This window comes from Hippocampus comes, unplaced genomic scaffold, assembly GCF_001891065.2.
Source record: "Hippocampus comes isolate QL1 unplaced genomic scaffold, H_comes_QL1_v1.1 scaffold1, whole genome shotgun sequence".
NCBI lineage: Eukaryota > Metazoa > Chordata > Actinopteri > Syngnathiformes > Syngnathidae > Hippocampus > Hippocampus comes.
In genome coordinates, this window is record NW_017805010.1 from 3419304 (window position 1) to 3437719 (window position 18416).

Genomic DNA, 18416 nt, shown 5'->3' on the forward strand with positions numbered 1-18416 from the left:
CGCCGGCCGAAGGGTGTTTTTTTTTTTTCCCCCCCCCCCCCCACACACACACACACCCCACCCCCCAAATGTGAAATGTGTGACTCGGCACAATAAAGGTTGGGAAATACTGCCCACGGCTAAAGAAAAAAAATATTCTTCCACACATTCATTCATCCATCCTTTCACCCGCTCAAATACCCAACCACTGTGAGTCAATTTTGACTGCACACATAACACTTGAATCACTCCAGTCTATGAAACATAAAATGCATATTAGGGGGGGAAAATGAGGGGGTCGGGGGGAAGCCACATCTGGTGGGGTATTTTGTAGAAATATTAGCTGCATGCATCATTAGTTTTTTTGTTATATATATATATAAAACCCATTTTTGGGAGATTTATCAGCATATTTTGAATAACTTTTGGGGTTAAAAAAAAATACCTCAATTGTATTTCAATGGACCTACACATGGATTCTCGCTATTTGAGGGGCGTCCTGGCCCCTATGCCCTGCAAATAGTGGGAGTCCACTGTATATTCGCTCTCTCTCTCTTACCGATGTACATGTCAATCGGTCAACAACTTTCTCATGCCATTGTTTTAGGTCAGAACACGACCCCAAGGTTTTCTTTGTTCAAGGTTTCCTTCTGGTAGAATTCTTCCTTCACTACTGAGGTCAAAATGTTACTGCATGTGAGGTTCTGTGAGACCTCCTTGACAATAAAGTGCATATTCCTAAGCTTGCTCTGTATTTAAAAAATTCCTGTTGTGAAGTTGCGCAAAATAACATAAGCTGAATAAATGATCATCCAACACCAAATAATGCCCATTGTACAACACAGTTCTCAAATAATTATCATACAATTATTCAATACAATATTACATGTATGGTGTAACATTTGGATGCATGCTTTCCTCCCCCCCAAATAAGAAACAAGCTACTAATGACTCTCACACTATGTGGCAACCTGCTATAGGACATGAAATGCGGTCATGTTGTGAGAATGATGTGAGTCCAGTGTGAGTCTACAGTCTTGGACACACATCCGGATGGATGGCCTTAGTTGAGCTGGGGCCCCGACTCTGGGTAACAGCCCAGGATAGATGAATGACCGGGAGGAGCAGAGAGAAGTTTGCCTGACTTGATGTAATAGTATCACAGCGCTGTGCAAGTGTGTGCGTACGTGCGTGTGTGCGTGCGTGTGTGAGAACCCCTTTCAGAGCCCCATGGGAATCGGCTGAGCCGTATTCACTGCCCTGGCACACTGGCGATGTCACAACTACCAATGGTGTTATTGTGGAGAGGTTGGGGATGATGAATAAAAGAGCAAGAGGGAAAGAGAGGAATGGAGAAAAGAGAGCACAGATTGAGGGTTTACTGTGAATACTGCCCAGAGAGAAACAGAGAGAGATTATCCAGACGCCGAGAAGGCGCGTGATGTGGGAAACTGAAATAACAGAGAGTAATGGCACCAAGTAGAATTGAGACACTTGTCAAGGCCAAATGATCTTAATGTGGATCAAAACCTAAATTGCTCACGATACCTGACTTGTATCATTAAGATCCAGCTATTATTTCACACACACAAAAAATCAAATGCTGTGCTGAGGCCTAAACATTTGTCATTTATCAATCAATTCGTCATCAATCAATGAGTGACCAGTGAAGATCTTCACAATTCATCTCAATCCATATTACGACTAGATTCAAAGTTTGAATCTATTCAAGAGAATTTTCTACGATACTTAAATTGCAGTCTAGCTCAATTACAGCAGAGCACGCTGTTTTAAATATCGATTAAATACGTGCAAAATACATGCTCCTAATGTAATTCCATTTTTATGATACATTTTTCAATGCATGTATTAAACATCCACTATCCAAATACAACAGTAAAGAGGTTGGAGCAAAATAACCACACATTGTAGTTTTGTTTCAGTGTAAAGGGCTCGCTTGCATAAAAATTACCGTTCAAGGATGGCACAAAACCGCTGAACAAGAAACTGACATGAAGAGCAAGAAGTCTTTTTTTTTTTTTTTTTTTTTACATTTTTACACAATTAATTGGTTCTGGAAGAAATTTCTTAACTGGAAAATGTTGTAAGTAGAGATGCGTTTTCCATGTAAATGCCCTAATTTGTTCAAAGACACCCCTAAATTCAGACAAATGTTTCCCAAAGCATAAAAATGAATCAAAAGATGTAACACATACATGTTACAATTAGATTATTGCACAATAAATGAGAGTTGTGCATAATGTAAGTAGAGGTACCACTGTACTATGTTTGTCCTGCAAAACCGTATTTGGCCTACACACATTGTAGTACAGTATAGGGATATAAAACCAAGTGTAAGCACAACTCAGACATGTCTGCCAGCTAGTGGTGATTAGTGATATTACGACTTACAAAATACAGTCGAGCCCTGTATATTTGAAATTTGGCACACGTAGATTTGCAGATTTGCAGATTTTTTTTCTTTTTACTTGTAAGTTTGTGGTGTCATTTTGCTAGCTCACAAATGAAGACTGCCTCCTCACCAGGATTAAAAAACAAAATAAGTGTTAAAATAAATGGTGAACAACAAAGCTCACACTTGTTCAGAAGAGTTCAGCCAGACGCATCATCTGTCTATCCAAAGTAGTTTCACAGTCCATTTTGTCCAGCAACCATTAACGTGGCACATTATTATTTTACTTGTTGTGTGTTTTATTTTGGGAATGTGAGTGGGCCTGCCCAATGGCTCAACATTCAATCACAACAAAGCTCCTTTAAGGAAATAGAAAGAGACAGACAGCAGCCGTCCAAACATTAGACAGCCTTCACCTACAGAAACTAATGCGATGGGGCAGGGAGAAGGACCACTCTGTCTGTACGTGTGCGTGTGTGCACGTGTGTACGTGCATGCATATGTGTGTGTGTGTGTGTGTGTGTGTGTGTGTGTGTGTGTGTGTGTGTGTGTGTGTGTGTGTGTGTTACCTCAGCATGTGAGCCTCTGGTGACAGACTTCACCACAATGGCCTTGTTTTTCTCCTCAATCTCAAAGCCGTAATCCTCCTCCTCGGGGTGAATCTAGCACACAAAGATTGAATTACTCAGTTTAACCTGCCTCGTACGTACACTCATTGGCCACTTCTGGCGGAATCGAATAGTCTGCCTTCACAAATATAATAATACTCATTTTTGATTGAAACTGTTAGAATACAGTATGTCCGTCGTTGTTGCTGTTGTTAACTGTGCTGTTAAGACTTACTGTAGCTGTTGGCTGGCTGTCTTTCATATTTTCACTTGCTCTGGTAGTGAGCTGAAAGTAACCTATATTAACCCTTTCAGGGACAGGGGTTACTAAGGTGGGCAGCTTATCAGGTTATCAGGTTACAGGTTATAATTATTTGTGCATGAAAGGGTTAAGGGAACCAAAATATTAGAAGTACCTGTGATAAGGATGCGATGTTAAACACGCTGAACTATAGCACGTGACTTGTGTATTTAATCCGATACTGAAACTTTGCAAAGAGTACACTGGCACCTAATAGTGTATGTTTGCTGTTATGAGCATATGTGTGCATAACATAGAGCATCTTGCTTCTCTGCTTCTTGCACTCTATTGCCTAGTTAACGGAGGGGCTCGATGTTGTCATTAGCGAGCACATTAGCTGGCTTCCAATAAGTGAGCATTTAGGGCCATCTTTCTGCTGCACAGCCCTCATAAGATGGAGATGGTGGCGTCAGATGAGAGGAAGATGTCGCTGGTCAATAAAGAGTTTCTGAAATGTACCTGGCCCTTGACGCGTGCGCTGGGGCATATAAATGTCGGAACAAACAGAAAAGGGTTTCTATAAAGTTAAAATGTCTCATGAAGATGAAGAAATAAGATTGAGGAAGGATTAAGTGGTCCAGTTCATCCCGTGATTAATTGCCTGTGTCGAAATGCTTTTGACTGTGTGGCGCAAGGATCACGCTGAATACAAATTTGGGCCAGGGCTGTAAATGTGTGTTAAATTCCACGATCTACCAAAATCCAGATACTCAATGACAATTTATGTTGCAAAGCAGCATTTAAAAAATGTGAGTTCCAAGACACCACGGTCAGTGTTACGTGCCTCCATGGTTAACATTGATGTTACTTACCAGTTGCATGTGGTAGAGCCATGGATGGAAGATCGTGTCATGAACTTTTAAGCTCTGACTTGGGGATTTAGTCTCTCCGACTTCGATATCATCGTACCAAACTTAAATCATGTATCTGCAACCATGCCGCTGTGACAAAATTTCTACGTTACAATGAATTTTCCATTGTTGGACCAGCAGGTGGTGATGTGGCGAAAGAAGTTTTTTTTATTTTAATATTAGAGAAATACACGTAGTCATGACCGTGAAATGTGTATAAATTCATCTCGATATACTTATTCCAGGAGTGTAGATTTTTTTTTTCATCTTTTGAGTGTTCGTGTGATTCTCTCTGAGTTTGTATTCATGCCAATCCATCCAATCCTTCCTTAACTGTGTTGTGCAAAAAAAAATAAATAAAATCCTTCTTCCAATATGTTGCCCAGGAAAAGATTGTATCCCATAAATTCGGCCACGCAATATGTAGCAAAATTGATGGCGCAAGAGACCAACTAATGTATTCTACAGTACTGTGAGAAAAAAAGGGCCAAAGCCCAAACAGGACTGCTGCTTTCATCAGTGATTGGCTTTGGATCCTTTTGACTTATTTTGCCTCCAACATATTTTGAAACTCACCACCAGAGATTTAACCAAGATGTTTTCAATGAGCTTGAAGTCATTACGCTGGAGCTGTTTGCTCTTGGAGCTGGTTCCTTCCGTCTCTTCGTCGGCATAAAAGCGAAAGAACTGAGACTCGTCTTTGAACTCGCTCTTCTCCAAAACTGGGGTTGGAACACAAAATATAACGATTAGAGAAAAGAGAGTCTGGTGTTTGAATATTTAAAATACATACCACAGCAAAAGAAACCAGCGAGTTTGACAGTCATTTGTGTACAGCGAGTATGTGGCTCGCAACCAGTCCAGAATGCACCAAAGCTCAGAAGTGACACTGAACAGGCTAAACGAAAATGGAGTGATGGCTATTTTACTGTGTTTCCTGGAAGCAAAAGTGTGTTGTTAATTATGTAATTGTTGATTTTTATCTGTATCCAAATTTCTTGGTTCTATGTACCATCATGTTACGTCGATGTCTGTGGACCCCTGCTCGCTAAATCTACAACTGACAAGCTAACCAACTAGTGAGCAAAACGTAACGCGCCGCCTTACTAAAGATAATTAAATATATTTACTTTTTAAAAGTCAAATGTTTTGCCAAGACAGAACACCAATGTGTCGATGTTCTTAGGTCAGTATTCCTCACAATGATAAACAACACATTCCTGGAACTGTGCTAAAATGTAATGCTTTGCTAGTAACCGCGAGAGACCCAGTTCTCACAAGCACTTAGCTGGAGAGTATATGAAAAGGAAACGTTTGTTCGCTCCTACACACAGAATACATTGTTTGGTGTTGTTTTCAAAAGCATCTTTTTTATTATGTAGATTGACATTTAAAAATAGTATGATTTGACATAACCCCGTAAACTATGTTGAGATATCAAATAAATGCAAATACTATATTGATATGGTGGCAAATATAATACAATGCAAAAAACAAAAAGCATCTAAAGCACAAAGTGTCCACAATTTTTGTAAAGTTTGTTGGAAATGTTTTGGGCCGTTTGTAGTATCATGCATAATGTACACTTGTGGTTACCAAAAAGTTGTGTTCACACAAGAGTTTTCAACGCACAGAACTTAAGCCTTAACAGTGCACAATTCTTCACACTTAACGAGGGCTTATTGGTCCAGTGGTCACTGATGCTGACACTAACATAGCCAAAACAGGACATAGCTAGCAGGCCCCCGTGGGGGGATTCAAGAAGCAGCCAGTGTCGTAGTCATCTCTGCTCAGCCTCACTCAAACACATGGGGCCTCTCAAACAGGTGAGCGGGACATTATAAATACAAAATACAGCATTTTTGTCACGTTGCGCATTCCCTTGAGGTATACTAATGCATGAGCAACATTTGCACAATACTTCACTGATGGCATTCAGTTCTGCTGTATTTTGCGTCAACTCAGTGCACAAGCACGGGCATATCACAACACAATGGGAAAACAGTTGCCAAGACATGCCAAGCGTGATTCTCAAATTGTTCATGGTTCCCAACATGTCCGACCACAAAATATTGTGCTATGTATGCCTGTGGCCTCATAATTTTGGCTTTAGTCAGAGCGTTAACTTTCTAACATCTGGATTAATGTAATTATGAAAGGCAATTGGTGATGCAATTGTTATATTCGATTTCTTTAAAGGGAAACAGATAGAAACATATAAAAAGAACAATACTAAAACAATACCAACGGAATTTATGTGGTTGTCTTGGATTCGGTCATAACCCAAGTTTGTGTGTGTGTGTGTGTGTGTGTGTGTGTGTGTGTGTGTGTGTGTGTGTGTGTGTGTGTGTGTGTGTGTGTGTGTGTTTAGGTGATATAATGGGTAAACAAATGTAAGACAACAGGCTGCACACAGCCAAAGGTACCCAGCTGCTGAGAAGTTTAAAAAGCACCTGGCACCCGAGTTCCATAAAACCTCACAAACTGATTACACACACGTGGTGACACGTTGGTCTTCTGCCACCTCAAACCAAAGTGAGTTATTTCCCCCGAGTCATAGAGGCGGTGGCCTCATAATAACAATTACTCAAAGGGACTGAGTACTACACCTTGTTTATTTACACAAACAAAACAAAAGAAATTAGACCAGGCAGTGATGCTTAACCCTTTCAGGGACAGCGGTTACTCCAGTAGACAGCTTACCATGTTATTAGGTTGCATGAAAAGGTTAACTGCAGCAATATCAGAACACACAAAACAAACATTTTGAACTCAGAAGGGCATCCTCCAATAATATCGGCGGCATGGCTTCAGTGGTGGAGTGGTTGTTTCCCAACAGCAGATTCTCATCCATGCATCCATCCATTTTCCGATCCGCTTTATCCTCCCAAGGGTCATGGGGGGTGCTGGAGCCTATCCCAGCTGTCTTCAGGCAGTAGGCGGGAGACACCCTGAAACGGTTGCCAGCCAATTGCAGGGCACCCAGAGACGAACCACTGTCCGCGCTCACACTCACACCTAGTGACAATTTAGAGTGTTCAATCAGCCTGCCATGCATGTTTGTGGAATGTGAGAGGAAACCGGAATACCCGAAGAAAACCCACGCAGGCATGGGGAGAACATGCAGAACTCCACATAGGAAGGCCGGAGCCAGGATCAAACCCACGACCTCTGCACTGTGAGGTTGACGCGCTAACCATTCGACCACCGGGCCACCCGATTCACAGACACGATAATCGATAAAATTTCAAAGGACATGTAACATGGAAATCTGCATCAAAATTCAAATACGAATCCAGAATGCAAACCAAAAAAAAAAAAAAAGCGGAATAGAATCAATTGAGATGATGTGGCATGACTGATTCACACTGGGCAGCCCAAGAATATTGCAGAACTGAAACCATTTTGACAAAAGGGATTGTCCAAAATTCCTCCTTGACATTGGTGTAGGTCTGATCGGCAACTACTGGGAAACACTTGGTTGAGGTTATTGCTGCCAAGGGACTCTCTTCCCGTTCGGAAATTTCCACCCTCGATTGTTTTCAATGACATTAAAATGCTCAGAGTTATGCCGAGGCAAATGACTGTGTGCGAGTGAAAGTGGCCTGGTGGCTTTCACACAGAGTTCAACGCCTCAATGTTTTGCTTTTGAAGTCATCACATTGCCTGTTTTGCACCACAACACAGCGGGGACTGTGCAGCGATTCAAGGACAACCCAGAAAAAAAAAATAAAAACTAAGAGGAATGAAGAACTAGGTGAAGGGTAACAGATGTGCTGACTGAGGTGAAAGTGGCTGAGAAGAAAACGGTTCTGACCCTGAAAGAGGAAAGAAAAAAAAAACGGACACCCCAGAATAGGTAACTCTTCAAAAAGTTGGCAAATGGAGCCTGTTCTTACAATGACATCATGGGATTTCAAACAGAAATTGTAACTAGTGGAAATGTACTTTGAAAAAAAGTTTTTGTTGCTCAATTTTGTTTTGTCAAGCGGTTTCTACTTAAAATGCATCTGGATCCAGATAATTTTATTTTGCACAACCGATGGATGAAATAAAATTGAGTACATTCAACACACCATTTTTTTCCCCCAGTGTATAAAGAGGAAAAATATTTTATTATAATTCATAAATATCAGACCTAACCAATCAGTACGCAGAGCCTTCAATGCTGCGTTTATTTAGAATGCGTCGCTTTAAGCATTCGCTTTGATTGCATTTGTGTTGTAAAAGAAAAAAAAAAGCAATTAAAGCACCGTTTCCACTTTTTGGCACACAAAAAAGTGGTACGGTTGCCAAAAGGGTACAGGAAGAAATACTGCAATTCTTTGATTGTTCCACCAAGAACTGTCACAGTATGACAACAAAAATGAAACAGTACAGGGGCTCTTTGATTTACAACATAAAAGGTTTTGAGGTTATAAATAACACGCAATGAAAGAGTTAGTGGAGCGGCCTAAGAATACATTGTTCCACAACACAAGAAGTGTCTTTTTTTTCATTCAAATATTTACTGTAACAAGGACCTTTGTGTATGTTAGTGATTGATGAAAACCCCTGACAAAATGCGGGTTACGCCGCCGTTGTCGGAAGTGAACTCCAGTGTCAACAAAGATGGGTAAAATGTGTCATTTTTAAAAACAAATATGAAAGATGGACCTCATACTTTTTTATCACTGAAGATTACCAGCTCATATTGAGCCTTGAGGCGGTTGCCGAGGTTCAGTGGAACGACCCAGACCGGACAGTAGCGAAGCCAAACAAGCTCCAGTTAGGATACACTGCTAATGCTGTTTATGTTCAACATACTGGGCTGCAAAACAAAGCCGTCCTAACACATCAAGGTGGGCAAAAAAGAAATAACCTGTTGCTTATGATGCGTTTGCTTTATTTGGGTATCTAGTCCCAAAATTAGGGTGAGCATCACTAACAGTTCTGAGGTCAATTTTATTGGGTGGCGTTCTCAGTGTAAATTGCCGTATTCATCCTTCAGTGGGCACAAAATTTCTTGCTGTTCTTGGTTTTCCATCAATGTCCACTCGAAGGTAATTTTTTATTTTTTATTTTTTAAGTGTTTTTGTTCTGTACTCTGGCCTTTTTGTCCACACTCAAATTGCGGCCAAATTGCTTTAGTTTCGGGCTTATGAGGATTTTAGGATTTTTAGCATTTTAGGGCTGAAAAAAACCCGAAACTTGGTGATTTATGAGTGCATTTTTTTGTGACATTACATCTCATTTTTAAGCCTTATTCAACAATCACCTTGTGTGATCACGTAAATTTGGCACCAAAGCAGAACTTTTATGATTCCCAACACACTTATTTGTCCACTTGAATACAAAAGCATAATGCACACCTTACAGTACTCTAAGAGAAGCAAAACGGAATTTAGAACTGAATTAGTCAGTAGCGTAAGCTTTGGCAATGTTTACTCAGACTAATTGTTAAAATTAATTTTAGCTTTGAAGCAATTCGAGATATATTGTCAAGAATGCATATTATTTACATAATCCCTATTCATCAAGAAATCACTCAATAATTTGACTTTTTTATGAAAGACAGTTGTTTTGTACAAAAAAAAAAAAAACTCAATCGACTTGAAAGTTCAGGTGGATAAGCAGCATTCATACATAGAGTGTGAGCAGGGGTAAAACTGACCGTGATGCAGGAAGCCATTGTTGCAGAGACCCACACCCAGCGTCACTGCATCCTCTCGAGTCGAACAGTCTCCCTGGGAAACGATGACGCACACTGTCATTCACCGTCATCACCTATTTACATCTTCACACACCTTGACGCAAAGCGGATTACCAAACCGTGGGGCCTTTAGTATTTTTTGCACTCAACAAGACGGTGTTGACTAAATATGCATGAGAAAGTCTAATCAACATCTGGAGATTGACTTGATTATTTAAAAAAAAAAACCCACTATTATCATTGCCTCAATATGATACTTTAAAGCAATTTTACCTAACTTTATCTAAACGGAGCTCCTTTGAATAAATCCCCTTTAAATCTGCTGCGGGCTGGGTGTGCCACACAAGTACACCGTGTGTTACCGTGCCGACGGGGGCAGAACTAGAGATTGCGACGATGCGGGCAGCTACGAGCTACGTGTGTGCACAAGCAGAAGAGGCATGCACAGCCTGAAGAAGCACGGGCACCCATATAGACAGTAAAAACAATCGATTGTATTTTCATTCATGGAGGCAGCACTTATTTAGGAAAACCCTAAATCACATGTGTTAATTACAGGCGCAGATCTCTGCGTAGGGTCTATGCAGAGACATGCACAGGACATTCCATACTTTTGAGGAGAGACCTGGAGCAAAACGATAATTGTTCCTTACTGTTGTTTTAATTGAAACAAAGTGACAGTACCTGTGAGAGGAGCCAATCCACGAGTTTGCAAGCAGGCACCACGGATTTAAACGTTTTCAAATGATGATCTCTGTCCCTAAAGCAACAAAAAGAGCGCAAATTCATTTGGTGATATAATGCAAGTGCAATCAAAAAGTTATCATTTGTCAAATAAAAACCAAAGACGAACACACCTCATTGATTGCTTGTCATTTTGATCCGTTCGTTTTTGGGTTTTTTTTTTTTTTTCATTTTTGTCATATTTTATACAACTACCCTAAACTAGTTTTGTGTTTCTGTAGCTATACAAAAAAAAAAAAAACATGTACAACACAGTTGGCTGATGTTTGTCATATTCAAGTTCTCAATCTTGACTCAACAAGTTTGAAACATGGTGGACAATGTCAATTTTATGATTCAGTACCAGCCAATTCTAGACCAAGTCTGAAAAGACGTTTAAAAACGTCTTTGGGAGTGAATGAGTTAAAAAGCGGGTACATATGCCATACTGAACTTATCTGGCATGCAGTGATTTGCCTTTGTATGTTTAGGATTTATTGATATACAAGGTTTTTGTTTGCACCAATGCAAAGCTCCAGACTGTAATCAAATGGATGAAGGAATGAAAAGCTCCACGCATGCTTAAATGAGTAGTGCGCTTTTGAAACTCCTTTCTTCTCTGTTTTGCAACTTCATTTTTACTGTCTGAGATAAGCTTCACAGAGAAACAAAACAAAATTCAAGTCAGCAAAGAAAAGGGCAGGTACTTACTTGATGACGGGGGTGTGAAGGCTGTGAAGGCGGCAGTACAGCCTGACACCCTAAAAGAGAAGAACCACGCTGCGGTTGAGTCAGAGAACATCACACACCTTTCATAAACAAGCACATAAACGGCTTCAGGGTGGGAAATTTTTAGCCGCGGTGCCCCGAGGCCGGTCTTTTAGCAAGCGCATATCAAACCTAATGTTGCCAAATCGGATTAAAGAACAGAAATCGGTGCCAGATGAGTATTACCGAAGCAATAATCCCAATGTCTCATTTGAAAAAAAAAAAAAGAAGAACAGAGAGGATGACGACAAAAGTGACACATGAAATCAGATACCTTCGACATGATGTCCTCCATCTCGCTGCGGGCCTTATAGGTGCCGTCGTCGTAGCGGAAACGGTATAAAACCTGCTCATTTTTGAACTGATGCTTGTCTGATACTGAAATGACACCAGAGTGGGGGAGTGGAAACTGTCATGCGAAAATTTTTTGAGATGCAGAAAATATCTGGTCTTAAAATCCTGGAACTGATTATATGTCCACTGATGTAAGGTTAAGGAGCAAAGCGAGAACTTCAGGGAAAACTTCGGTTATAAATTCACGACTGGTCTTAAAAACGTTCACCTTGGCAGACAGTTATCAATTTCCATTAACATCCTTCCAAGCAATTCGTCGCATTCAAATATCATTCCCGCTTCCAGTGAATCCATCACAGAAACTACAAAAGAACTATTTGGCCAAACGCTGAAGACGCCACAGCAAACGAGCTGACGGTTGTCATCGTGGACACTTAATTTCTTTCATAAACCAAAGGAATGCGTCGGGAAAGCAGTTGTTAAGACGTGTCAAATAGGAGATTAAAAATGAATAGTTGCGTTTTCAGGGTTGTGGTGTGGTATGCTAAACACACAGCTGATGTTCAGTTTGTGCACACGACTTCTCAGGGTCGACCTCATTTATTGACACCAAGTGTGCTAGACCAAAACTTACGCCAAAACCTCAGTGTGAACCCGCAGAAGCCAGCATGTCAGCACTGCATCCCCTTCAGGGGGGGAAGCCACGATGACGCTAGACTTCAGGGGGATTTTCCATGGGAACCAAAAAAAAAATAAAAAATAAACAACCCTGGCAGCCGATGTGCACTTACGATGGACAAGAGACCCTTCAGCACCGTCGTGGACCACCGCCTTCATTCATTCATTATTTAGAGCTGCTTGTTGGTCTTTCATTGCCCGATGCATAATTCAGGTCAGTGGAACTGAAAATGTCATGCTTGGGAAAGTTTTCAGTGCGGAGGGGAAACGGCATGGGAAGCAAGGTTTGGGGAAAAGCTGTTGTTCCCCCTTAACAGGAACTTAGATATCATCAGTCGAATGATTGAAGCAGGGAAACGATACTAGAACGGTACTAGAAGTGCAAGGCGGTCCTCATTTGAATCGGTATCAGATTTCATACCTTCATAGGTACCCAGCTCATTCATATGCACGAATTTTAATAAGACTCATGCATGATTAACTGTGAGGCTCGGTCTCCATCAATACTTGATTTTTTTTTTTTTTTTCTTGAAAATGACTCGCTGGATCCCAAATCCAGATAATCTTAGAAACTGAACGTCGTCAGGGTGAACGCCTCGCAACCTAGAAAATCGCATTGTTTTCATGCACTGACACAAAATAGCGCAAACAAACCTGCACACCCCCACCACCAAAAACGTTACAACTTTATATTATGGAAAATGACAGAAAAATGCTTTTCTCCAGATCTAAACAAAAGACTTTTCTTATGCACAGTGGCTTTCCAAAGGAACCCTGGAAAATCATTTCAGTAGCATTTGCTTACCGCTGCTATGTAACAAAATTGCAATGAAAACTTGGTGGAGCTAAGTAGATAAAAACATGACATATTGGAGGTACGGTTGGTAAAAATAAAAAGGAAGAATAAACAAGTAAGAACAGAGAGGGAGAGGAAGTCGATTTTGTGCTGGCAGTCTCACCGTGGTGAATGATGCCATTTTCCAACAAGGCTTGTCCTAAGTTGACCCCTTCGTCAGGTTTACTGATCTCTCCGCTCTCGATCAGCCACGATACAAACTCGCTGAGAAGAACAAAAAGAGAAAGAGGTCAAATATGGATTGCTTTATTTCGATTCTTGCAGGCCGATTTCAGGGAGGCAGCAGGTACTGTGGGCAGGCTGATCCGTCGGCAGTCACAGGAATAAAACATTCACGATCAGAAAGAGCCGTGAGTTCAACTTTTGATTGCACCGCTTGGCAATTGGGGATCGCCAACCAATTCAGAGAACCTCAGCAATCTGCTGAGTCATTTTATTCAACAATTTCGAAGCTACACACACTGCATCGTTTATACACGGTGCCATCTGAAACATATCCACATGTTAGCTGCTAAGACTTTCCGTCAAACTGGATTCGGTCTTCAGAGCGGGGGAGTACACCTCCTGGGACTTCAATTGAGATAGGGGAGCAGCTGGATGTGGTTTCACTTTGTGAAAGAAAGAAGTGTCTTTAGTGATCCAGTAGCAGCGCCGGCAGCGGCGGCAGCGGCACGCACTTGGGTGGTAAAGACTCAACAATATTTGAGCGCCAAAAGAAACGGAGCGGACGTGAAGAATCCAACGGTTTCTGTTGGATCGTGTTTGCCAAAGAAGCTTGAACCTTTCTTCAAGCATTAACTGTGAAGAAGCACTTTGGAGAAGCAGACGAAGATGTTTTGTGGACTAAGCATCTTTTTTTACCCAAAGCTTTGTCTCCATATGACAAGAGCAATGTATTATTGACCGTGCTATTGATCGCTAAATGGCTCTTGTGTACTAATGGGAAGGCAGCACATTTGAGACAGTGTTTTCGTTGGGTCTAACAACTGAGAAAAATGCAAACAAACAAGCGCAAGAAAACTAGACGAGCAATCAGATGATAGAAAGCCACCAAAACCTTCACATCTATCACGGGTAAAATCAAAATAAGGCCTTCACAGGTAAAGGAAGGTAAAGCCCCATCCAAATTAACATTAATTATTAAGCATCAATGGGGGTGAAATGAGTACATTCCCATACAAGCACAAGAATATTGAAACATTCTCCAGATTGGAGACCTTTAATTGCCCATAAATGTGAATCCGAGTGTGCATGGTTATTTATTGAAACAAGATGTGCACAGGGAATGATAACTCAAGGCCAAATTCAGCTGGGATAGGCCCCAACTCACTTGTTAGTCTTTATCAGACACAGCATAAGTGGTGGAAAAATTAAACAGAAAATCAAAAAAAAGAATACTGTATTTTCCGTACTATAAGGCACAACTAAAAGCATTGAATTTTCCCAAAAGTCGAGAGTGCGCACTATAATTTGATGCGCCTTATATATGGTGTCGCAGTCTTTTTATATTCCCAATTGAGTTGTGTCCCTGTTCGTGTTCCTACGCCATCTAGTGGTGGCTATTAGCAGGAACCAATTATAACCTAATAGGGATCTGCCGGACACGAACTGACGTGCATTCGCCAACACACTCAAACAGACAACTACTTTGTGTGTGCAGCCCTTATGAACCGAAGATAATACCAAAAGCATAGTTAACTACTGACTAAATGAAGGAAGAAGGAGACAAGAAAGGCTTGTGGTTGTGAGCCCACGAGGTTTGTGTGCCTTTTTGTTGAATCAGTTGCGGTCATAACTTTTGTCATGTATTGTTTTGTAATGCAACTTGTATTTATATGTTTCATGTCCGTGTTTGTGGCCAGTTCTCATGGCTTTGTTACAGCTGCTCTTTATAAATAAAAAAAAAAGCTGTATTGTATTGTATTGTATTGTATTCCCTTTAGCGTAGCTCCATCTAGCATAGCGCAACTGCAGCCACTATTGTAGCTTCTATTCTATGTGCCTTATAATGCAATGCACCCTAGATATAAAAACAGTTTTAAAATAGGCCATTCATTGAAGGTGCGTTTTATAATCCGAAGCACCTTATAGTGCAGAAAATACGGGATCTACCCACAAAGCCACAAAGTAAAGCAACAAAGCAATCAACACCAAATGAAAACATATTCTTCACAGATGTATACTGAAGTTCCATATTTGCATCAAAACATGCACGCGAGTAAGATTTATATGTTCTGTCTTTCAGAAAGACCGCAAAATCCACCCTGAAATCGTGCAGGATTTCGCAAAGATGCTAACCAAAGTATGGTCAACAGCATTTTCTCTTTTCAAGTATGACGTTACTTCATCAAACACAAAGACTAGATGCATATGCTTATTGCATATTTTCTTTCTTAATTGATTGTCTTTCGTTGAAATGTGCAAGGTGCATGTATGGAAAAAAAAAAGAGAATCACATTATTCTCTTGAATCAAATCAGTCTGCTCACATCACTTGAATGCAGGACAGTGAGTGCGCACTCACATACGTGTGCGTGCATCCAGGCTGAAGCTGCGAGGAATTTTGACGCATTTACATTTAGATTACGCTTTCGGGCATCTGTGTAATTAATGTGTGACGTCTGCGGCTGGCCCCCTTTGTGCACACACACGCCTTGCTGGTATAAGTCTCCAAGCGTGTGCATGCACATCGAGGACGCAACAGAAGCGAGCGGACACCTTGAACCATCTGCCATAGCAACCTTTGTTGATAGCCTGCAGCATAAAAAAGTTGCATCCATCCATTCGTTCATTACCCGAGCCGCTCATTATCACGAGGGGCTGTGGGCGTGCTGGACCCCATGACAGCCATCATCGGACAGCACTTGATCAGAATTTGTTTTGTTCCGAGCGGTGAACAGCCAGGTGCATCCGATGTCTGTCATGTGTGTGTGTGTGTGTTTTTTTTTTTTCTCAGTATGTCCATAGTGGCTTGTGTTCAGGTTTAGAGCGCATGGAGGCTCTTTGTACGTGAACGCTCACGTCAAGGCCAGTGACCGTTAATCAAAGTTGATGACAGAGAACTCAAGTGTGTGTGTGGATGTTATGCAAGATTAATTTCGGTTACAGTGCTGTTAAAGAAATTATCATGATGACCACGGTTAATAATATGTGTGAAGAAGTGTGCGCAGCCGAGAGAAAACACAGAGAACCTTCCGGCGGCACAGAGTGAATGATGGGTGACAAGAAAAATGGCTTGGTGGGACACACCCATGCCGGTTGTTTATTTGGTGAGACATTCAGTGGCAGCAAATGACCACCACCACGGAAATGAATCCATCAATCCAATCGTTTTCTATAATGCATTCATATTTAAGAACCACAGATACCTCACACAGACAAGAAACACATGCACAACTAACTAACGAACTAACTAATTAAATAAATAAATAAAAAGCTAAAGATTTTCTATCAAGAATTGTAATAGTGCAATCAATCAAAGATATACACCTTGTTAGGATTATGTAAAAATGTATTGATTCATCGCATAATTTTTCTTTTTTTAAATATTTTTTTAAATTGTGTGGTTCTTAGCTTGGCTGTACAACATATTGTCTTGCTTTTGTTTGACTCGTGGAATAAGTATGTATTTGTAAAACTCTTGTACGGACATCCACCTTTAGTTCCTTATAGTAATAACATCCGAGATCACAGCCTTCTCTTAGCGATTTTGCATGCGATAAAATGGTCAAAATGCTCTAGTATTAGATGCATAAAAGAAAGGTTTTTGACAAATGTGCAAAAAAACCCAACAACAACAAAAAAACAACTTACTGTATTCACCACAGGTAACTACAGTATATGAGAGAGAGAGAGAGAGACACACACACATATAGCCTGTACAGTGTGGAACCCAGTTGCCCTTCTGGGAAGAATAAAGTTGTATTTATTCAAGAGAATGAATGATCATGACATCAGCGCTTAAAAGAATTTTGACCTGATTCCATTTATTTCTCGAGTCTTTTTCCTAGCATGAAGACGCAAGGAAAAAATATATATATATACGTATAATATACGATGACAGCTTCATTATACTAATGTCTTGGATGCCCCGACGTGGGGAAAAAAAAACAGACGTGAAATGTGATCTGTTAATGTGTATTAACGCTGACAAAGACCAGATAGGCGGTGACATTATGCTATCAGGACAACAGGCTGTTATCAAAGCGGCCACTCGATTTAATGAAATAAGCGTGCGGACCTTGGCTGCTGCCCATTCGTCAGTAAGACAAATCCAGAGCGCAAATACGAGTTGCCCCTCGTCAACCGCACTTGACGGAGTGATGAAGTGAGGAGAGCGTGGACTGGCAGCCAGCGGATAGAGCGCACGTCGACTATCATTACAATCTGAACCCGATTCAAAGCGACTGCTGGCACTGAGCTGTGACATGCAAGTGGATGGGCAGAACATGATAATTATGACTCACAATTTTAAAATAGTGGGCTCCGATGGGAACAAACGGAACGGTGGCGTATTCGGTTAGAGGGCAGAGAACGCAAAGCGCAGCCAGAGGCACATCACAACCGTCCCACTCTTTTAGAACTATATTTATATTTCTGTTTTATTTGGATCCAGCACATGACATCATATTATTGTACTCTGGTTCTTTAAATCATATTAGAGGTCAACAAAGACCAAAGTTTTGCTATTTAGAAAGCTCTTTGGACCGCTTCAGTGTGACCCCCCGCTCCGCTGCGCAAGGGTTCTCATTACACTTCACAAACAAGCCAGAGCACAGATTGTGTTGGCTGCCTGAGCTGCAAGTGATCTCTTTGTAATCCGACGACTTTGTGTGATGACGCTGCAGAAACACTTGTTTGGAAAGGAATAAGTTCTTTTTCTTGTGCTTTTCCCTTGAGCACTGCTAAACTTTAGTATGAATTATGTAAGTAACTATCTATGCAGTTTGCAATTTATTTTCTTGGAAGTGTGATGAGCAAAGGGGGTCACACTTTTCTTAAACCGAGGTAGGGACTTTTAATTCACATAAGTAGGACTATATTATGTTTATTATTTTCAAAGAACGTCTATGTTTTGTCATCATTTCAAAAGGAGTGAGTTCTGGTACCGATAGCCTACTTAAAAGTATTTAGAACATGGTCGTTTTAAGAATTGGTTTCAGGATCCGAGTGAAATGTTTTTTTTTTTCTTTTGGGGTCACAACTTCAAAGTTGCAAAAAACAAAAAAAAAAATAAAATATATATATATATATA

At 40.7% G+C, this 18416-nt stretch overlaps 1 protein-coding gene across 2 annotated transcripts in view; it reads right to left on the reverse strand.

Annotated features, from left to right (window-relative positions):
• prex1 (phosphatidylinositol-3,4,5-trisphosphate-dependent Rac exchange factor 1) overlaps positions 1-18416 on the reverse strand; it is an 87315-nt gene that overhangs the window by 22886 nt on the left and 46013 nt on the right. For both annotated transcript variants that reach the window (XM_019863048.1, XM_019863049.1), the window contains exons 12-18: positions 13267-13367; positions 11610-11713; positions 11279-11328; positions 10529-10604; positions 9806-9878; positions 4729-4874; positions 2962-3054 (exon numbers count right to left, since the gene is read on the reverse strand). In XM_019863048.1, the coding sequence (XP_019718607.1) occupies positions 2962-3054; positions 4729-4874; positions 9806-9878; positions 10529-10604; positions 11279-11328; positions 11610-11713; positions 13267-13367 (643 nt within the window). The remainder of the gene's footprint in view (positions 1-2961; positions 3055-4728; positions 4875-9805; positions 9879-10528; positions 10605-11278; positions 11329-11609; positions 11714-13266; positions 13368-18416) is intronic.